Consider the following 21,810-nt stretch of genomic DNA (forward strand, 5'->3'; position numbering starts at 1 on the left):
GGGACAGTTGTTTATAGGCATTTTTACATTATTTTTAGTGTACAACCATCCAAAAGGCATTTAGCTCAGTGTTACTGCAACAACCACACAGTACTGAATGTAGGGTTTCCTGTTTCATTAGAGATTTCTCTGCAGTGGTGTTTTCAATACAAGGAGTGTTTTCTATAGTTATTTTCTTTATTTTGAGGGCTTGCTATAATATCCTGCACAACTCTAAAAATACATCAAATTAACCTCCCACCAAAGCACAATACAGACACTTCCATTGGCTGTAACATTACTGCTAATACTGCAACATTCTTCCTGAGGGGAACCACACACATTAACAATAACACATGTTACAAAAAGCTACACCAAACATATTAAGCTCAACATTTTTGTATAATAATTTTTAGAAACATGAATGACCAAAAATGGTTCTAGGATAAAAGAGGAAAAAAAATGACAGAACACTACAGCATAACAGTACAAATGGCAGGTGTGTCTCTTTTCTCTTATTCCTTATTTGCAAGGATTAAAGCTGTTACCTTAGAGATCACAAGAAGTGGGACGGTACAGTTCGCTAAGCTGCCGGTACACGTAGGATGGTGCAGTACCTCGACTGAAATAAAAGAGATTTAAATGGTCAGCAGCCATTATTTAAAGCTAAGTGAGTAGATGTGCAAGATAAACAGGGTACAGTAAAATCCCTCTTATCCGGCATCACATTTCTTCACAGCCCATCAAGCTAAATTTGTATGTGGGAGTGCACACATACAGCTGAAAATGAAGATTTGTGACAATAAGCAAAATGCACAATTCATGCCATGATTTTCAATATTATATAGGTACTGATCTGATAGTATCTAGCTCCACATGAGACAACAACAGGTTGAGGTTTGAGAAAGGACCATCCAACACTCAACACGAGGAATGTATATCCACCTACATGAAATAAACATGTGGAAAAGGAATGTATCAAAAACTGGAATCAAGAATTTCTGTGAGAATAAAATGGTATGTACTTTTGTGATACCTTCCCTGTTCAATTTGCAACAGTAAATATGTTTCAAATACTGCCCCACTGAAAGAGGTATCAGGATAATGACTAACAAATAAAACTTACTGGAACAGAATAAAACTTTGGTGGTGAGGCAAGAGAGGCTGCACCAACAAAGGTCTCAATGCCTCCGTTGGTCACCACCGTCTCGGTGCCAACGATGACCTTTGATGACCTTGTTGACACGTGACATGATGGGGAACACTGCAGAGTCTTGAATTAATGTTGTCTCAATTCCAGCAGTACATAAAGCTTTTGCCACTGGGTGACCCTGCACAAGTAAAAGATGTATTGAGAACATAAGAACATAATAAAATAAAGGAAGCTGCAAGAAGCCATCACCCCTACATGTGGCAGTCCCTGTGTTATGTATTGTGCACATCAGACACGATGACGTGAAAGAGACGCATAAAACACCTTACATCATATTTAGGGGCACGTTCAGCAACAATAACGTGGAATTTCCTTTGTGTGGCTGCCTTGGTCAGGAAGGCCAAGACCAGTGGACACATTGCACACGTCACAATGACCTCATCATTGTGAATCTTGCTTACACCTTGGGCAGCTATCAATTCTTGGCTGAAATAAAAGGAATCAATATAATACTGGTAACAAACAATGTCAATGTCCCAAATGTCAGTGTAATCTTTACTCTACCTTTGTTCAACCTCAGCTTTCTGTTCACCAATGGCCTCAAGTACTCTGTCCTGCAGCTCTGGAATAACCTCCGTGCATTTTGGGAGATCTCCACATGCAGGGTGAGTCTACTAGCATGGACTGTGAGAGGCTTGGGTACTCCACACCTTGCTTCTCTCCACGTGGTGTGTTGTGTTCGTCAATTACTATCTGCGTGAAGAAGAAAAATAACTTAAATAAATAAATGAGATACACACACACACACACACACACGAGGGCAGACAGGCAAAATACGGAGAGAGAGAGAGAGAGAGAGAGAGAGAGAGAGAGAGGCTGTACTTAAGCAATTATATCTTTCCATACCACACACACACACACACACACACGCACACGAACGTTTCCCTAAGGGCTCTCCTTGACACACAGAGAAAGGCTGGTAATTCTCTGTTGATCATTAGCTACAGTATGGAAGCCTCTGTTATACTTGGATATCTCTGTGAAGTATTGTTGTTTTTTAACGTCAAATGGTAAATACTTAATAATGATAAGCTGAGATATAACACAGTATTAAGCCAAGCCTTCAATTCACACAAGCTTTTCAATGATTTCACATTACGCCACACAAGGGACGAGACATTGCAGTGGAAGACCCGCCGGGACCAGTTTGAATTTGGCGCTTCAATCAGTAATGTCTAGATACTTTGACAATTACAGTTATAATGGCCTGAGATTTATTTTTACGCGCTTATAATTTTTTACATTTAATTTTCTATTAGTTTAGTATAATATAAAAGAAGTTGGTGCTTGTTATTGAAAGGTAAAAGTGTCTTGTGGATAGTTTTGCTTGCGTATTGTGCGGAGCAGGCTGGGAGGGACGACACAGTACCAGACGTCAGACACAAGGCACTATGTTTAAAGGGTGCTATAAACTGCTGCTTTATTTAACGTATTTTCGCAGAACAAGACAGTGACAGGGGCCGTGGTGGCTGCCTGCGTGTGCTGGTGCAAGCTTGGTGCCTGCAGTGCCACCAAGGCTAATATTGGTAAGAAACCGGCCCACCACTTGTCCAGCCAGGTAATTTGCACAGTCTGATGTAATAGGCGGTAAATATGATAGTGTTGTTACATGTCACCCACAACAACAACACAGGGCTGTCAGGTCAGTGGTTAACCTTACTGTTTATTTATTGTTAAGCCTGGTATTTCATGTTTTTTGCACCTCGTTAGGAATATATTGATGTGACTCAGCATTCCACGGTGCCACAAGCGCTCCAAGCCTCCACCACAAAACTCTTACTAATTAACCATGACAGGAATTATAAAGACGTAAAAAAAAAAATAACTTTACTAATGTTATCAGCTGAGGTGGAGGCAGCCTTCCCCATTTGTCCGCCAATATCTGCTTCATTTCTCACTTATTGTAAGCCTAACACGTCACTAAGTGGAGCCCCATGACTAGGCTTTCATATCCGCTAGCTAGATATATCTGCCATTGCCTCAATTAGTTACGATGGAAAAATAACAGGCAAAATAGCGGCCGTTCTCTCCACTGTCAAGGGCCGCCATGATGCCTGGCTACCTCTGCCAACCTGATTCATCCTGTGTGTTTCAAAATTTTTTTGGTATTTTTCTTAACTTCTTTATTCTGCTCGTATAGCATGTTTTTATGGTTTATGAAAATAATTATTTGCTTTAGAAGTGTTTTCGTTGCTTGTGTTGAGTTGTGTTCAATTTTGTGTTGCTTTACGAAAATGTGGGGAGTTTTTTTGGCAGTATTTTGACAAACTTCTTTTTTTATTTCACGCTCTAATTACGTCTTTTGTGTTTCTAAAAATTGCTTATGATTTTTAAAATGTTTCTTCGTTCCTGTTGAGAGAAATAAGTGGACTTTAAAAATGGTTTATGGTCCTGTTAAAAGTTGTTATTACAACACTTTTTATGTTATTGTCTCTCTATTTCAGCTTGTAACTAACTTTTCATTGCTTGAAAAAATAGTTCGTATGTTTTAAAGTGTTTTATCTTGTTGTTGAGTGAAAATGGGAGGAATTTTCAGTGGTTTTTAATCGTATTTAGGTTCCAACACTTGTTTTTTACACAATTTCGGTTTTATTTGTTTACTTCTTGTTCCAGGTAACTTTTGATGGTGTAAGATGATAGTTCAGATTTTTTAAAAATTTTTACGTTCCTGAAAATTCAAATGTTGGGGACTTTTCAATGATTTAAATGGGGCCGAATATTTCAACACTTTTTCCATATTTCATTTGGATATTTTTTAAATACTACTCAGGCTGGAGCTGTTTTAATATTGTGAATATTAGTTTAAGTATTTGTCAAGTCAGAATATATAAGGCATTCCAGCCTAGCTCCATTTTTTCGAGGGGTCAATTTCGAAATGAAATCCGTTACGGTACGTAAAATTGCCGTGACGTCACGGCCGCCATCATGGACCCGGGACCTTGATCGGCTCCGCTGTCTCCTCGGTAATATTTATCGTATTTTGCAGTGTTTTCCTGGTGTTTCCACGTGTTTCTAGACTCAGACGTGTAGATAAGAGTAGAATGAGTAAGAAAATAAGAGAAATAGAGGAGGAAGATGAAGGGAGAAGGAATAGAGGAGGTGGTAAAACAGAAAAATGCTAAGAAAACAATATTTAGGTTAATTTTCCCTGCTGCCCTGTCTGTCTTTGTAGTATTTGTCTTCCTTGACAGTGCTTCCAGTGTATTTGGCGTGTTTAGGGAGTGTTGGAGTGTGTCTGGAGGTGTTTAGGGGGTGTTGGTGTGTGTGTTTTAGGGATTTGGTGATGTTTGAGTCAATATTTAGCGTTCCTGGTGTGTTTTGGGGTGTCTTAGGCTTGTTTAGGAGTGCTTTAAGTGTGCTTTGGACTGTTTTCAATGTTTTGAGATGTTTCAAGTGTATTTTGGGATGTTATGGATGAGTTTGGGTGTGTTTTGTGTGGATATGGGTGAGTTGTGTCTGCGTTTGTGGGTATTTTTGGGTATTTTAGGTCAGTCTGGTTGTGTTTTGGGGTGTTTTAAGTGTGTTTTGGGCCGTTTTCAGCGTTTTGGGATGTTTTAAGTGTGTTTTGGGATGTTATGGATGAGTTTGAGTGTGTTTTGGGTTGGTACGGTGTGTTTTGGATGCGTTTTAAGTCAATTTGGGTGAGTTTTGGAGTATTTTAAGTGTGTTTGGGGATATTTTGGTGCACTTTCGATGTGTTTAGGTTGTTTTTTTGTGCGTTTAGGAATGTTCTGGGTATGTTTAAGGTGTTTTAAGGTGTTTTAGTGTGATTGGACTTGCTTTTGAGGTGTTTTAGTTATGTTATAGGCATGTTGCAGGTAAGAATGGGGTCTTTGAGGGTAGAAGTGGTGTGCTTGAGGTAAAATAAAAGATTCTGGAGTGTTTTTGAGAGAGGCTCTGATAGTAGAAGCGTGTCAGGGGTGTTATAGCGCGTGTTGTGATATATGAAACTACTAGATGCAAGTGTGTGACCACCACCACCATCACCACCACCACCAGCACAGTGGAAAAAAGGTTAGAGACAAGCGGGGAAAGTTGAAAAGTGAATAATTAAACGCTTGCTGTCTTTTATTATCTTGAGTATAAAATGGTTATATGACAATCTCTCTCTCTCTCTCTCTCTCTCTCTCTCTCTCTCTCTCTCTCTCTCTCTCTCTCTCTCTCTCTCTCTCTCTCTCTCTCTCTCTCTCTCTCTAAGCTTTGTATTAGTTACCCGTTGACAGAAGTGACAGCCGCGTTTTCTCTTGTCAGATGTAAACAAAGCGGTAGTTTCCTTCCAGCTGGTGATAAAACTCTTTCTCGCTCTTCCTCACTGTCCCACGTCACGGAAGCAGTGTGTGTGTGTGTGTGTGTGTGTGTGTGTGTGTGTGTGAAGAAGAAAATGTTATATTATATCTACGTGTTTAAAAGTTTCCTTCATTTAAGTCCAAAGAGGCTGGCTGGCTGATGCTAAGGAAGGAAGAAAGGGGTGGTGTTTAGGGGTCTGGGATGGAAAGCGAGTGATGTGTTTTGTAGCCTTCAGATAAAAAATATTAACAAAGTTTACACAGTGGGAAAATTTTGGTGGTGAGAGAGAAAATGACTAAAATATTACCTCAAATTTAACCAAACGTGGTGGAGCTTCACACTCCTCAGCTGACCCTAATCAAACCAAGCCTAACCCAAAGAAGCCTACCCTAACTTGTGTCTGGTGCTTCCTCCTCCCCAAGACTGGCTATCTCGTGTCTTAATCCCAAGCTGGCCTAACCAAACTTTACCTAACCTAACCTAAGCAATTCTAACCTAGCCAAACCTTACCTAAGCAAGCCTAACCTAGCCAAGCCTTACCTAACCTAGCCTAACCTAACCTAACCTAACCTAGCCAAACCTTACCTAAGCAAGCCTAACCTAGCCAAGCCTTACCTAACCTAACCTAACCTAACCTAGCCTAGCCAAACCTTACCTAAGCAAGCCTAACCTAGCCAAGCCTTACCTAACCTAACCTAACCTCACCTAACCTAACCTAAAGAAACCTAGCCAAACTTAACATAACCTAGCCTAACCAAACCTAACCTAATCTACATCCTCTTCCCACGGCCCCACTTAACCAAACCTAATGTAACTTTCAGAGCAACGGCAACCCTCCGATCCGGCAAGCAAGTTTGTGGCAGCGATGGCGGTGGCGGCGGCAGTGGTGGTGAGGTGGACGGCAGGGACAGAGGGGCAGTACAGGCTGCGGACATCAAGGAGAAGGTGAGCAGGGTGTTGTGTTGGTGTGTGTTGGTGTGTGTTGCTAAGCTGAGATGCAATATTTGTCACTCAACACTCGTGCAACACTGCCTCCATGCACAAGTGTGTCGGGAAAATGATTTAAAGTCGTAAAAATGTTCTTGTTTTACTTTATTTATTTATTTATTTATTTTGTTTTATTTTTTGTATATATAGGAGGGACACTGGTCAAAGGGAACTAAGTACAATAAGAAAAAAATACTGAGAAAAAATAAAAGATAAAAAAGACCTCACTTAACCTAACCTAACATAAGCTAACTTAACCTAACATAACTTAGCCTAACCTCTTTTAACTTAACTTAACTTAACCTAACTTAACCTAACTTAACCTAACCTCTTTTAACCTAACCTCTTTTAACCTAACCTAACCTAACTTAACTTAACCTAACCTAACTTAACCTAACCTCACTTAACCTCACTTAACCTAACCTAACGTAACTTAACCTAACCTAACCTAACCTCACTTAACCTAACCTCACTTAACCTAACATAACCTAACCTCACTTAACCTAACGTAACCTAACCTAACCTAACACCCACAGAGGAACGCACGGACAAGCAAGGTGTTATTCGGCAGTCTGATCCTGGACCTGCTCGGCTTGAAGGTGGTGCTGCCCGTGTGTCCTGCTCTCCTCGACTGTTACTCCAAGCACAACACCAGCGGCTTGTATTCCTCTCAGCTCTCCTGTGTGACTTATTACCAGCATATCATCGGTTTCGCTGCGAGGTTCCATTCTGTTTTGTTTGGTAATTGAGTGGGTTTGTTGTGTTTTGTATTGGTTTATATATTTTTAGCTTGTTTTTATTATTATTTTTTCAAATTTTTTATCCTATTATCTATTTATTTATTTTTTGTTTGTTTGTTTGTTTACAGGGTGTGTGTGTGTTTGTTTGTGTTCCTGCTGTTCAATATTGCAGCTTGTTTTCTTTATTATTGTTATTTTGTGTTTTATTCTATTTCAGTGTTCTGAGGGAGTCTTCAGGTGTTTTTGGGGTGTTTTGGGGTGTTTTTGGAGTGTTTTGGGGTGTTTTTGGTGTGTTGTGAAGTGTTTTGATGTGTTTTGGGGTGGTTAAGGGGTGTTTTGAAGTGTTTTGTGGTGTTGTGGAGGTGTTTTGGGATTTTTGGTGTGTTTTAAAGTGTTTTGGGATGTTTTTGGAATGTTTTGATGTGTTTTGAGATGTTTAGGAGTATTTTTGGAGTATTTTGGTGTGTTTTTGGAGTGTTTTGGGATGTGTTTGTAGTGTTTTGGGGTGTTTTGGGGTATTTTGAAGGTGTTTTGGTGTGTTTTTGGAGTGTTTTGGGGTATTTTGGGATGTTTTGGTGTGTTTTGGGTTATTTTGAGAGTGTTTTGGTATGTTTTTGGAGTGTTTCTGGGTGTTTTGGAGTATCTTGAGGGTGTTTAAAGGTGTTGTGGTAGTTTAAAATATATTGTTAGTTTACTTTTTTTTAACTTTTTATTTTCTTATGCATTATTTTATTTCTTATTTATATTGTGGTGTGTTGTCGGTGTGTCCTAACCTAACCTAACCAGCCTACCCTCTCCTAACCTCTCCTCAACCCACAGGCACTGATTGGCGTGACATTCAGCATAGGCTTCACCGTCGGGCACACTGTGGGGGCTGCGTTCTCCCGCTGGGGAAGTACTGGGTGGTTCGCGGCCTCGGCTGTCTACGCACGCACTCTCACTGTGGCTAACATAATATTCTTTGCTGTCTTCTTCCAGGAATCGCTGCCTGAGGTGTGTGTGTGTGTGTGTGTGTGTGTGTGTGTGTGTGTGTGTGTGTCTGTGTGTGTGTGTGTGTGTGTGTGTGTGTGTGTGTGTGTGTGTGTGTCTCTCATTTTTTTTTTTTATTATGTATATTTTTTTTGTTTTTGTATAATTTTTGCTTATTTTTTTTTTCCTTTCATTTTTTCTTTCTTTGCTTATTTTGTAATTTGTTTGTATTTCCTTGTGTCTCTGAATGTTGTTAAAGAGAGGTGCATTGTGAGTAAAGCATCATTTTCTCTTTCCTTTCCTCATTTCTTTACTTTTCCCTCTTATTCCTTCCTTTCTGTCATCATTACAAACCCTTTCTATTCATTAGAAACCCTTTCTCTCATTTTCCTTACCATAAACCATCAAAACATCTTAACAATCTCATTTAAATCACTTTTCTTTTCATTATCATCTGTTTGTTTACATTCTCTTGCTTTCTTTCACTTATTAATTCATTACACTCCTGTTTGTGTGTTTAGGAATGTTTTGAGATATTTTGGGGTGTTTTGGAGGTGTTTTGGGGTGTTTTTTCAAGTGTTTTGAGGTAAATTGTCTGTTTTTGGGTATATTTGTCTGTTTTTGTCTGTTTTTTTGGGTATTATTGGGGTTTTGGAGGTGTTTTGGGGGTGTTTTTGCAAGTGTTTTGAGGTAAATTGTCTTTTTTGGGTATTTTTTGGGTTTTGGAGATGTTTTGAGGGTGTTTTTGCAAGTGTTTTGAGGTAAATTGTCTTTTTTGGGTATTATGGGGGTTTTGGAGGTGTTTTTTCAAGTGTTTTGAGGTAAATTGTCTTTTTTTGGGTATTATTGGGGTTTTGGAGGTGTTTTGGGGGTGTTTTTTCAAGTGTTTTGAGGTAAATTGTCTGTTTTTGGGTGTTTAATGGTGTTTTGGGAGTGTTTTGCAAGTTTTTGAGGTAAATAGTGTGTTTTGGGGTGTTTAATGGTGTTTTGAGTGTTTTGCAAGTGTTTTGAGGTAAATAGTGTGTTTTGGGGTGTTTAATTTTGTTTTGGGAGTGTTTTGCAAGTGTTTTGAGGTAAATAGTTTGTTTTGGGGTGTTTAATGGTGTCTTGGCGGTGTTTCAGGGTTATATAGGGGTGTTTGGGGGTGATCTAGGGTAAGTAGTGTTATCAAGGCTGTAGTGGAAGTTACTGTGGGTTTTCAAAGGGTGTTTCCATGGTGATTCACTTGTATTTTATCCCTTGTACAGTAAAACTCCCTTTCCCTGAGTTGGCAACACTGTTTGTTTACGTTCGCTGTTGCCTCGTCGTGTGTGAGTCAGATTTGTGTCTTGTTCTTCCACCGCAGGGCAGAAGGAGGAGGGACATCGGTGCCAGTTTGACCGAGGCTTGGGAGGTGATCAATCCTAGGGCTCTGTTCTCCGTCAGCTGTGTCAAGGGCCTGGGCAGAGAAGGTGTGTGTGTGTTTGTATGTTCAGTATTGTGTGTTTGTTCGTGTTTGTAGTATTGTGTGTGTGTGTGTGTGTGTGTGTGTGTACTAGCAAATATTCCCTTATGTTTACTCCTGAAACACACACACACACATACACACACACACACACACACACACACACACACACACACACACACACACACACACACACACACACCACCTCCTGTTCTTCCTCCTCCTCCTCTCCCTTCATTCATACACACACACACACACACACACACACACACACACACACACACACACACACACACACACACACACACACACACACACACACACACACACACACACACACACACACACACTACCTCCCGTTCCTCCTCCTCTTCCTCTCCCTTCATTCATAAACATCTGTCTTTCTCTCTCTCTGTAGAACACATGAAATTAATACAACTTAGCCGAGTTTACTTCCTCTACCTGTTCCTGTATTCCAGCCTGGAGTTAACGCTGATCTTCGCGACCCACCACAAGCATAGTTACGACTCGTTGGCGCAGGACCGCAAGTTTTCCTTCCTGGGCCTGGTCATGGCAATTACACAGAGAGGGTTTATGCGAAGTGTTAAGACTGGAACTGAAAAAGCAACTGCCAATTAGGTATGGTGTGTTCTGGGGTGTGTGTGTGTGTGTGTTGGAGAGGGTTTGTGTGTGTGTGTGGCCGGGAAAGGGTTGCCTGTGTGTGTGTTTTCAAGGGTGTTTTCATGGTTCGAGTTTAACAGGGTGTAGTGGAAGTTACTGAGGTTTTCAAGGGTGTTTTTCTTGGTTCTTGTTTAACAGGGTGTAGTGGATGTTACTGGGGTTTTCAAGGGTGTTTTCATGGTTTTTGTTTAACAGGGTGTAGTGGAAGTTACTGGGGTTTTCAAGGGTGTTTTCATGGTTCTAGTCTAACAGGCTGTAGTGCAAGTTACTGGGGTTTTCAAGGATGTTTTCATGGTTCTAGTTTAATGGGCTGTAGTGGAAGTTACTGAGGTTTACTGTGTAGAATTACAATATAAAACAACAGGATTTATCAGTAACAGTTTAAGTAACAATTAGTTTAAGATCATATTATTTTCTTTTCCTTGCATTTAATCATTGTATGCCTGTATCTAATTCATGTTGGTTTCACAGGCACACACCTACATTGTGATGCAGCTCCTTGGAGGTGGAGAGCTGGCTGCCTCAGAGGATCAGGAAACACGAGAGGTTCACAGAGGCTCGCCTCGGGCTTCGGTCGTCGTGAGGAACCTGGTGTCAGCAGTTCACTACGTGCACAGGAAAAGCATCAGTGTTCACGGAGACCTAAAGCCAGACAGGGGTGAAAAGGGTTGGTGTTGAGGATAGACAGAAAAGAAAAGAAAGGAAAGGTAAAAAAAGGAAGTTTTTTTGCATTGATTTTCCATCTGCTTATTTTAAAGAATTTATTGCATGGAATATTATTGATCTCCATCATTTGTATGGCCTTTATAATAAAAAGTATGAATTTATTCCATTCAGATATTATCCTTCTCCGAGGCCATTCTAATCTAAACATCTTTTCACGGAATCTCTTGTTCAAGGATTCTTCTGAAGATTCAGTTATTAAGATTGTGGATTTTGGGTTTGCACATTTGATGCCTGACAAGGAAAAGGATGGCAGCACGAAGACACCGTGCTTCACTGTTCACTATGCAGCGCCAGAAGTGTTGCTGCAAGCTGTGCAGTGCAGAAGGGAGCAAATGGTACCGCTTGAACATTCATGCACTGGTTGAGTATCTTGTGTGTAATTTTATGATGAAAGGTTTTTAATGCAGGGATAGTTGTTTATAGGCATTTTTACATTATTTTTAGTGTACAACCATCCAAAAGGCCTTTCATTTGATGCATTTAGGATCAGAAGTTTTACTGGGAGATGAAGTACAGTGCTAAATAACAGTTTGTGCATAAAGCTGACAAATACTGATGTCTCCTGAGGTCAGCCCAGGCCCAACAAGGAAAGCAAATGAAAAAATTAAATGAACCCCCAACATCACACCTTGAAAGGACCACACAGTCATATGAACAACACAAACTCACTTGTTAGTTATCAAACTGGTGACATTTTCTGGAGGAACGTAATCTAGCTGAGTCAGCGCAGTATTTACAGACGGCCAAAACTTTGTTCCCTCTGGGATAATAGAAGTGGTGGTTTGGTGGCTTATTTCTTCACAGCCCATCAAGCTAAATTTGTATGTGGGAGTGCACACATACAGCTGAAAATGAAGATTTGTGACAATAAGCAAAATGCACAATTCATGCCATGATTTTCAATATTATATAGGTACTGATCTGATAGTATCTAGCTCCACATGAGACAACAACAGGTTGAGGTTTGAGAAAGGACCATCCAACACTCAACACGAGGAATGTATATCCACCTACATGAAATAAACATGTGGAAAAGGAATGTATCAAAAACTGGAATCAAGAATTTCTGTGAGAATAAAATGGTATGTACTTTTGTGATGCCTTCCCTGTTCAATTTGCAACAGTAAATATGTTTCAAATACTGCCCCACTGAAAGAGGTATCAGGATAATGACTAACAAATAAAACTTACTGGAACAGAATAAAACTTTGGTGGTGAGGCAAGAGAGGCTGCACCAACAAAGGTCTCAATGCCTCCGTTGGTCACCACCGTCTCGGTGCCAACGATGACCTTTGATGACCTTGTTGACACGTGACATGATGGGGAACACTGCAGAGTCTTGAATTAATGTTGTCTCAATTCCAGCAGTACATAAAGCTTTTGCCACTGGGTGACCCTGCACAAGTAAAAGATGTATTGAGAACATAAGAACATAATAAAATAAAGGAAGCTGCAAGAAGCCATCACCCCTACATGTGGCAGTCCCTGTGTTATGTATTGTGCACATCAGACACGATGACGTGAAAGAGACGCATAAAACACCTTACATCATATTTAGGGGCACGTTCGGCAACAATAACGTGGAATTTCCTTTGTGTGGCTGCCTTGGTCAGGAAGGCCAAGACCAGTGGACACATTGCACACGTCACAATGACCTCATCATTGTGAATCTTGCTTACACCTTGGGCAGCTATCAATTCTTGGCTGAAATAAAAGGAATCAATATAATACTGGTAACAAACAATGTCAATGTCCCAAATGTCAGTGTAATCTTTACTCTACCTTTGTTCAACCTCAGCTTTCTGTTCACCAATGGCCTCAAGTACTCTGTCCTGCAGCTCTGGAATAACCTCCGTGCATTTTGGGAGATCTCCACATGCAGGGTGAGTCTACTAGCATGGACTGTGAGAGGTTTGGGTACTCCACACCTTGCTTCTCTCCACATGGTGTGTTGTGTTCGTCAATTACTATCTGCGTGAAGAAGAAAAATAACTTAAATAAATAAATGAGATACACACACACACACACACACACACACACACACGAGGGCAGACAGGCAAAATACGTAGAGAGAGAGAGAGAGAGAGAGAGAGAGAGGCTGTACTTAAGCAATTATATCTTTCCATACCACACACACACACACACACACACACGCACACGAACGTTTCCCTAAGGGCTCTCCTTGACACACAGAGAAAGGCTGGTAATTCTCTGTTGATCATTAGCTACAGTATGGAAGCCTCTGTTATACTTGGATATCTCTGTGAAGTATTGTTGTTTTTTAACGTCAAATGGTAAATACTTAATAATGATAAGCTGAGATATAACACAGTATTAAGCCAAGCCTTCAATTCACACAAGCTTTTCAATGATTTCACATTACGCCACACAAGGGACGAGACATTGCAGTGTAAGACCCGCAAGGACCAGTTTGAATTTGGCGCTTCAATCAGTAACATCTAGATACTTTGACAATTACAGTTATAATGGCCTGAGATTTATTTTTACACGCTTATAATTCTTTATATTTAATTTTCCATTAGTTTAGTATAATATAAAATAAGTTGGTGGTTGTTATTGAAAGGTAAAAGTGTGTTGTGGATAGGTTTGTGTCCGTACTGTGCAGAGCAGGCCAAGGGAGGACAACACAGCACCAGACGTAACACAGAAAGGCACTGTGTTCAAAGGGTGCCATAAACTGTGGCTTCATTGAATGTATTTTGGCAGAACAAGACAGTGACAGGGCCGTGGGTGCCTGCGTGTGCTGGTGCAAGCTTGGTGCCTGCCTGGAGGTGCCTACAGGGAGGTGCCTACAGGGCCACCAAGGCTAATATTGGTAAGAAACCCGCCCACCACTTGTCCAGCCAGCTAATTTGCACAGTGTGATGTAACAGGCGGTAACTGTGATAGTGTTGTTACGTGTCACCCACAACAACAACACAGGGCTGTCAGGTCAGTGGTTAACCTTACTGTTCATTGTTGAGCCTCGTATTTCATGTTTTTGCACCTGGTTAGGAATATATTGACGTGACCCAGCATTCCACGGTGCCACAAGCGCTCCAAGCCTCCACCACAAAACTCTTCCTAATTAACCATGACAGGAATTATAAAAACGTCAAAAAAATACACTTAATGTTATCAGCTGAGGTGGAGGCAGCCTTCCCCATTTGTCCGCCAATATCTGCTTCATTTCTCACTTATTGTAAGCCTAACACGTCACTAAGTGGAGCCACATGACTAGGCTTTCATATCCGCTAGCTAGATATATCTGCCATTGCCTCATTTAGTTACGATGGAAGAATAACAGGCAAAATAGCGGCTGTTCTCTCCACTGACAAGGGCCGCCATGATGCCTGGCTACCTCTGCCAACCTGCTTCAACCTGTGGGTTCCAATATTTTTTTTATTTTTTTCTTAACTTCTTTATTCTGCTGGTATAGCATGTTTTTTATGGTTTATAAAAATAATTATTTGCTTTAGAAGTAATTTCGTGGCTTGTGTTGAGTTGTGTTCAATTTTGTGTTGCTTGCCGAAAATGCGGGGTGTTTTTTTAGCAGTATTTTGACAAACTTGATTTTTTATTTCACGTTCTAACTACGTCTTTTGTATTTCTAAAAATTGCTTATGATTTTTAAATTGTTTTTTGGTTCCTGTTGAGAGAAATAAGTGGACTTTAAAAATGGTTTATGGTCCTGTTAAAAGTTGTTATTACAACACTTTTTGTGTTATTGTCTCTCTATTTGAGCTTGTAACTAACTTTTCATTGCTTGAAAAAATTGTTTGTATGTTTTAAAGTGTTTTATCTTGTTGTTGAGTGAAAATAGGTGGACTTTTCAGTGGTTTTTAATCGTATTTAGGTTCAACACTTGGTTTTTACACAATTTCGGTTTTATTTGTTTACTTCTTGTTCCAGGTCACTTTTGATTGTGTAAGATGATAGTTCAGATTTTTTAAAAATTTTTACGTTCCTAAAAATTCAAATGTTGTGGACTTTTCAATGATTTAAATGGTGCCGAATATTTCAACACTTTTTCCATATTTCATTTGGATATTTTTTAAATACTACTCAGGCTAAAGCTCTTTTAATATTGTGAATATTATTTTAAGTATTTGTCAAGTCAGAATATATAAGGCATTCCAGCCTAGCTCCATTTTTTCGAGGGGTCAATTTCGAAATGAAATCCGTTACGGTACGTAAAATTGCCGTGACGTCACGGCCGCCATCATGGACCAGGGACCTTGATCGGCTCCGCTGTCTCCTCGGTAATAATTATCGTACTTTGCAGTGTTTTCCTGGTGTTTCCACGTGTTTCTAAACTCAGACGTGTAGATAAGAGTAGAATGAGTAAGAAAATAAGAGAAATAGAGGAGGAAGAGGAAGGGAGAAGGAATAGAGGAGGTGGTAAAACAGAAAAATGATAAGAAAACAATATTTAGCTTAATTTTCCCTGCTGCCCTGTCTGTCTTGGTAGTATTTGTCTTCCCTGACAGTGCTTCCAGTGTATTTGGTGTGTTTAAGAGGTGTTGGAGTGTGTCTGGAGGTGTTTAGGGAGTGTTGCAGTGTGTCTGGAGGTGTTGAAAGGGTGTTGAAGTGTGTGTTTTAGGGATTTGGTGATGTTTGAGTCAATATTTAGCGTTCCTGGTGTGTTTTGCGGTGTCTTAGGCTTGTTTAGGAGTGCTTTAAGTGTGTTTGGGACTGTTTTCAATGTTTTGTGATGTTTCAAGTGTATTTTAGGATGTTATGGACGAGTTTGGGTGTGTTTTGTGTGAATACCGGGGAATTTTGGGTGCGTTTGTGGGTATTTTAGGTCAGTCTGGGTGTTTTGGGGTGTTTTAAGTGTGTTTTGGGCCGTTTTCAGTGTTTTGGGATGTTTTAAGTGTGTTTTAGAATGTTATGGATGAGTTTGAGTGTGTTTTGGGTAGGTACGGTGTGTTTTCGATGCGTTTAAAGTCAATTGGGTGAGTTTTGGAGTATTTTAAGTGTGTTTGGGGATATTTTGGTGCACTTTCGATGTGTTTAGGGTGTTTTTTGTGCGTTTAGGAGTGTTTAAGGTGTTTTAAGGTGTTTTAGTGTGGTTGGAGTTGCTTTTGAGGTGTTTTGGTTATGTTATAGGCATGTTGCAGATAAGTACTGGGTCTTTGAGGGTAGAAGTGGTGTGCTGGAGGTAAAATAAAAGGTTCTGGAGTGTTTAAGGGGGGACTGTGATAGTAGAAGCGTGTCAGGGGTGTTATAGCGTGTGTTGTGATGTATGAAGCTTCTAGATGCACGTGTGTGGGATGTCTGGGTCTGTACGAGGTGTTGTGGTGTTGGAGTCCTAGCAGGGGAAGGTACTGGAGGTTGTAGTGATGGGTAGAGGGTAAAAACAGAGGTACACTTTAGGTTAGGTAAGGTTAAGTGTTCATTGGTGTTGATTCAGTAATACGATCTTTTTTTCTTTTAAGATACAAATGTAGAGGGACGAAATAGGGAAGCAGGAAGACCACCACCATCACCACCAGCAGTGTGGAAGAAAGTTTAGGCAAGCGAAGAAAGTTGGAAAATTAATAATTAAACGCTTGCTGTCTTTTATTATCTTGAGTATAAAATGGTTATATGACACACACACACACACACACACACACACACACACACACACACACACACACACACACACACACACACACACACACACACACACTACCTCCCGTTCCTCCTCCTCCTCCTCTCCCTTCATTCATAAACATCTGTCTTTCTCTCTCTCTGTAGAACGCATGAAATTAATACAACTTAGCCGAGTTTACTTCCTCTACCTGTTCCTGTATTCCAGCCTGGAGTTAACGCTGATCTTCGCGACCCACCACAAGCATAGTTACGACTCGTTGGCGCAGGACCGCAAGTTTTCCTTCCTGGGCCTGGTCATGGCAATTACACAGAGAGGGTTTATGCGAAGTGTTAAGACTGGAACTGAAAAAACAACTGCCAATTAGGTATGGTGTGTTCTGGGGTTTGTGTGTGTGTGTGTGTGTGTGTGTGTGTGTGTGTGTGTGTGTGTGTTGGAGAGGGTTTGTGTGTGTGTGTGGCCGGGAAAGGGTTGCCTGTGTGTGTGTTTTCAAGGGTGTTTTCATGGTTCGAGTTTAACAGGGTGTAGTGGAAGTTACTGAGGTTTTCAAGGGTGTTTTTCATGGTTCTTGTTTAACAGGGTGTAGTGGAAGTTACTGGGGTTTTCAAGGGTGTTTTCATGGTTTTTGTTTAACAGGGTGTAGTGGAAGTTACTGGGGTTTTCAAGGGTGTTTTTATGGTTCTAGTCTAACAGGCTGTAGTGCAAGTTACTGGGGTTTTCAAGGATGTTTTCATGGTTCTAGTTTAATGGGCTGTAGTGGAAGTTACTGAGGTTTACAAAGTATATTTTCAAATCTATATTTTTACTGTGTAGAATTACAATATAAAACAACAGGATTTATCAGTAACACTATTATTAAACCCACCACTGCCTCCTCTACCACCCTCACCATCCACAGTGGTTAATGACGATGACTCCTGCTTTCATCCTCATCGGGGCTAGCAAGACCAACCTGGGGCTGTACTCTGGACTGACGCTGTATGCCATAGGTGGGTCTGTAGGGGCTGGGATAGCAGATAATTTAAATAAACACTCAAACACTTTTAAAAACACAAAATTCATGCTGGTATATACTTAAAAACACACTGAAATACTTACTAAGACTGGTGTACACATGTAAACTTGTACACAAACACTGGTGTACACTCAGAAACACACAGACACTTGGTAAGGCTGGTACACACACACAAACCCATAAGAGATACTGGTATATGCTCAGAAACCTCTACATATATTAAGTAAGGCTTGTATACACCAATCTAAATGTAGGTCGAAGAGATACCTTGTACTCTCTCTCTTTCTCTCTTTCCCTCTCTCTGTCCTACACCTCAGTACACCCCTGCTATCCACCCTTACACCATAAATACACCCTATCTGACCTCTGCATCTTATTAAACTACCCTGTTTGTCCCCTACACCCTCAGTTTCTCCCCTACACCCTCAGTAAACCCTGTGTATCTTACCTGTTTGTCTGTCTGTGTGTCTATCCCCTTACACTTCATAACACCCCTGCCAGCCCCCTGCTTACCACCCCCCCCCTCCCCTCTCTTAGGTTCCTCTATGATGGTGCCCTGCCTCACTGCCCTCGCCTCCTGTCACGGCACGGCCTCTCACAAGGGTACCCTGTTTGGCATTCGAAGGTCACCAGGGGCTCTTCCAAGGGCGTTCGGACCTGTTGTGACATCAATAGGTTTGTTTGTGTTGTTCGAGAGTGTTTAGCTGTGTTTTGTTTGTGTTTTTTGGTGTGTTTTGAGGTGTTTTTGGGGTGTTTTTGGGTGTTTTAAGGGTGTTTTGGGTGTATTTTTGGGTGTTTTGGGTGTTTTGGTATGTTTGGCTGTGTTTTGTGTGTGTTTTTGGTGTGTTTTGAGGTGTTTTGGATGTGTTTTGGGGTGTTTTTGGGTGTTTTGGGTGTATTTTTGGGTGTTTTGGGTGTTTTGGTATGTTTAGCTGTGTTTTTGGTGTGTTTTGGGGTGTTTTGGGTGTATTTTAGGGTGTTTTGCTGTGTTTTGTGTGTGTTTTTGGTGTGTTTGGGGGGTGTTTTGGGGTGTTTTTGCGTGTGTTTTGTGTGTTTGGAAGTCTGAGGCTGTGTTTTTGGGTGTTTTTGGGTGTTTTGGGTGTATTTTAGGGTGTTTTGGGGTGTTTAGCTGTGTTTTGTGTGTGTTTTTAGTGTGTTTTGGGGTGTTTTGGATGTGTTTGTGGGTATTTTGGTATGTTTGGCTGTGTTTTGTGTGTGTTTTGGATGTGTTTGGGTGTGTTTGAGGGTGTTTTGGTGGTGTTTGGATGTGTATGGATATATTTAAGGGTGTTTTTGGTGTGTTTGGGGGTGTAGAGGTGTCTTTGGGTGTGTGGGACAATGTTTTGGGGGTGTTTGGGGGTGTAGAGGTGTGTGTTGGTGTGTTTGGGTGTATTTTGTTGTGTTGTCTGTGTTGTTTGGGTCTCTCTCTCTCTCTCTCTCTCTCTCTCTCTCTCTCTCTCTCTCTCTCTCTCTCTCTCTCTCTCTCTCTCTCTCTCTCTCTCTCTCTCTCTCTCTCTCTCTCTCTCTCTCTCTCTCTCTCTCTCTTTCTCTGCAGGATTCTGGGTAATGTGGGCAGAAGTGTGCTATATTGTAGACAGCCTCTCCATGGCTGCTGCCGCTAGTGATGCAGCAGGCCTACTGAGCTCCCTGCCACGTTCTCAGCCTGTTTATATTAGCCAGGTTAAGGAGGAAGGATGTTGGGCTGATGTTGGGCTATTTATGTGGTGTTTGGGCTAGTTTTCGGCGGTTTTTTGTCACGTTCCTTCTTTTGGGCTAGTTTTGGGCGGTGTTTTGTCGTGTTCCTTCTTTTGGGCTATCATTATCTATTTTTGTTCTTTTATTTTTCATGGTTCCAGTGACAGTTTAAGAGGCTGTGGTGGAAGTTATTAGGGTTTTCAAGGGTGTTTTCATGGTTCCAGTGACAGTTTAAGAGGCTGTGGTGGAAGTTATTGCGGTTTTCATGGGTGTTTTTATGGTTCTAAAATTTAACAGGCTGTAGTGGAAGTTATTAGGGTTTTCAAGGGTGTTTTCATGGTTCCAGTGATAGTCTAAGAGGCTGTAGTGGAAGTTACTGCGGTTTTCAAGGGTGTTTTTATGGTTCTAAAATTTAACAGGCCGTAGTGGAAGTTATTAGGGTTTTCAAGGGTGTTTTCATGGTTCTAGTGATAGTCTAATAGGCTGTAGTGTGCAAACTCTCTTGTCAGGGTGTAAACTCACCTTACCTTAATAAAATGTTGATTAATATTCCTCTAGTTTCATTTTGCACTCATATTTTTGTGTTTACTGTCTTGTAGGGAGCTTACGGTGTGTGTGTGTCTGTGTCTCCTATGATGAGGATGATAATGATGGCGCAGTTCACCATCGTTTTCTTCCACGCCTTGTCGGTACGCTAAGCCGCAGACGTAAGAATGATTGTGGATTATGACATGCTTGTCCACATACTTGTGGTCTCACGTAATAAGCAACAGTAGGAATCAAACGTGCTATTAGGCGTGGCTTGGTCACGTTTTGCCGAATGATGCCACTTCCCCACTTACTGATGATGGCTTGCTCTGGTTGTTACTTGCTTGATGGGATTCTAGATAGAGGAGACTGCGGCCAGTGACAGACATTATCAGAGAGAGAGAGAGAGAATTATTTTATTTGTTTTTATTTCTTTTTATTTATTTATTTATTCATTTATTTATTTATTATTTATTTATTTTATTTTATTTATTTTATTTATTTATTTTTTTCGCGGGCATTTGTTTCAACCGCTGATGTACGTACGTATTAGAGTTGTACAAATGTCTTTCCTACTGAAATATTTGCTCATCTTACACCTCATGTACCGCAGCTGGCGTTCGTGGAGTGTGACGTTCCCGTGGTGCCTGTTCTGGTGCGCTGGTTGTGTGGACAGGCGGTCATCTTCTTCGTCCTCTTCGCAGATTTCTACGCGAAGGCCTACCGCAGCAAGGATAGGACCAAGGTCAGTCAGACCAGCTTGTTGAATCAAGTGTTTTAGCTGAATGCAAGATGTTTTGTTCAGGCTTGCAGCTCAAAGATAAACTCAAGCTTTAAAGAAAGTAAAAATAGATAAATAAATAAATAAATTAATTAATTAATAATAATAATAATAATAATAATAATAATAATAATAATAATAATAATAATAATAATAATAATAATATCTAACGAAAATAACATATTTCAGGTCAATGAAAAATCTAATGGGTTCGCTAAAGTGTCGCAAGGCAATGGATGTGATGCTGGAGAGAAGGAAGAAGTTGCAGTAGCCAGTCATAAATCGCTTGCTGCTCCCTTCACCTGCGTGCCCTCAGGTTTTCAAGATGTCATTACGGAAAGGAAACATGCTTACAATTAGGACTTCTATCCTGTCTCCTGCCCAGCATCAATCACGTCCCGGGAGAAACTTCACACTACCGGGCAGCCTCTGCCATTCACCTAAGCATGTTCTGGATCAAGGGAACCAGTCCTTAGACGCATAATACTCGCCAATAGGAATCATCAATGGGGAATGATTTGAGTAACTCATTATAACTCAAGCGACCGGATCCTGGCACCAGCCGCATTAATGCATGGGATACGCTGCTCTGGAATGTCGACTTGTAAATGTTCCTGCAGATGTTTCGGAGAGGTAGTGTTAAGACTTTCATAGTACATATTTATATGCCAAATATCCATAATAAAAAATTTGTATAGCTGGTCAATTATTTACCATGTGTAACGCAGAGATATCAAAGTACTTGACTCATTCAACCTCTTCTTGTAGTACGTACTTGGTGGGCAGACAACGTATATTCTCCCCAGTCCGAAACTTTAAACTTTAAAGTATATATATATATATATATATATATATATATATATATATATATATATATATATATATATATATATATATATATATATATATATATATATATAAAACCTAAATTCCGTATTTGGAAAGTGGCAGTTTTGCATAATATTTAGAATAATTACATATGAACGATAATTTTACCAGAAGTACAATAATTTCAACCTGTATAGTACGATAATATGGCCAAAACAATCTGGCACGCTGGACTCACTTGAAGGCCGCGCCGTGTGACAACTCGAGCATGGCGGCATGTGCACTGGTGGGTATGGTGGCGTCCAGCGGAGTGCCCTTATTTGTGAGGCATGCTGGCC

General features: G+C 40.6%; 1 protein-coding gene and 3 long non-coding RNA genes across 20 annotated transcripts; 1 reads left to right on the forward strand and 3 right to left on the reverse strand.

Annotated features, from left to right (window-relative positions):
• Positions 1 to 158: 158 nt before the first annotated feature.
• LOC135091104 (uncharacterized) lies at positions 159 to 3,267 on the reverse strand. 3 transcript variants are annotated; one of them, XR_010262324.1, is made up of 5 exons: positions 3,172 to 3,267; positions 1,697 to 1,885; positions 1,462 to 1,618; positions 1,106 to 1,310; positions 159 to 601 (listed from the first exon to the last, which is right to left on the reverse strand). It is a non-coding gene; the product is annotated as an uncharacterized LOC135091104 (long non-coding RNA). The 3 variants fall into 3 exon arrangements; XR_010262326.1 differs by lacking the exon at positions 3,172 to 3,267 and adding an exon at positions 3,024 to 3,159; XR_010262325.1 differs by having other exon boundaries at positions 601 to 759.
• On the forward strand, positions 2,350 to 21,341 carry LOC135091088 (major facilitator superfamily domain-containing protein 10-like). Of its 15 annotated transcripts, XR_010262263.1 has the most exons (10): positions 2,358 to 2,718; positions 6,301 to 6,424; positions 7,003 to 7,207; positions 8,026 to 8,199; positions 9,526 to 9,626; positions 10,099 to 10,258; positions 17,524 to 17,614; positions 18,178 to 18,315; positions 20,477 to 20,608; positions 20,834 to 21,341. XR_010262263.1 is itself a non-coding variant. In XM_063988467.1 (4 exons), exons 2-4 carry the CDS (start codon positions 17,530 to 17,532, stop codon positions 20,494 to 20,496), a joined length of 243 nt encoding a protein of 80 aa, XP_063844537.1. In that variant the 5' UTR covers positions 10,210 to 10,258; positions 17,524 to 17,529; the 3' UTR covers positions 20,497 to 20,612. The 15 variants fall into 15 exon arrangements, 1 of the variants encoding a protein (XP_063844537.1); XR_010262275.1 differs by lacking the exons at positions 20,477 to 20,608; positions 20,834 to 21,341 and adding an exon at positions 19,196 to 19,884 and having other exon boundaries at positions 2,350 to 2,718; positions 9,521 to 9,626; XR_010262264.1 differs by lacking the exon at positions 9,526 to 9,626 and having other exon boundaries at positions 2,360 to 2,718.
• Positions 11,697 to 13,449, reverse strand: LOC135091101 (uncharacterized). The gene is made up of 4 exons (XR_010262320.1): positions 12,809 to 13,449; positions 12,574 to 12,730; positions 12,218 to 12,422; positions 11,697 to 11,871 (listed from the first exon to the last, which is right to left on the reverse strand). It is a non-coding gene; the product is annotated as an uncharacterized LOC135091101 (long non-coding RNA).
• Positions 17,138 to 19,969, reverse strand: LOC135091110 (uncharacterized). The gene is made up of 2 exons (XR_010262332.1): positions 19,863 to 19,969; positions 17,138 to 17,629 (listed from the first exon to the last, which is right to left on the reverse strand). It is a non-coding gene; the product is annotated as an uncharacterized LOC135091110 (long non-coding RNA).
• Positions 21,342 to 21,810: the final 469 nt, after the last annotated feature.

The sequence above is a fragment of the Scylla paramamosain genome, chromosome 36 (assembly GCF_035594125.1).
Source record: "Scylla paramamosain isolate STU-SP2022 chromosome 36, ASM3559412v1, whole genome shotgun sequence".
Taxonomy (NCBI): domain Eukaryota; kingdom Metazoa; phylum Arthropoda; class Malacostraca; order Decapoda; family Portunidae; genus Scylla; species Scylla paramamosain.

Coding starts and splice junctions, on each gene's coding strand:
- LOC135091088 (XM_063988467.1), top strand. CDS start 17,530: ATGACGATGACTCCTGCTTTCATCCTCATCGGGGCTAGCAAGACCAAC. Junction 17,615..18,177: donor ACTGACGCTGTATGCCATAG/GTGGGTCTGTAG, acceptor CCCCTCTCTTAG/GTTCCTCTATGATGGTGCCC. Junction 18,316..20,476: donor ACCTGTTGTGACATCAATAG/GTTTGTTTGTGT, acceptor CATGTACCGCAG/CTGGCGTTCGTGGAGTGTGA.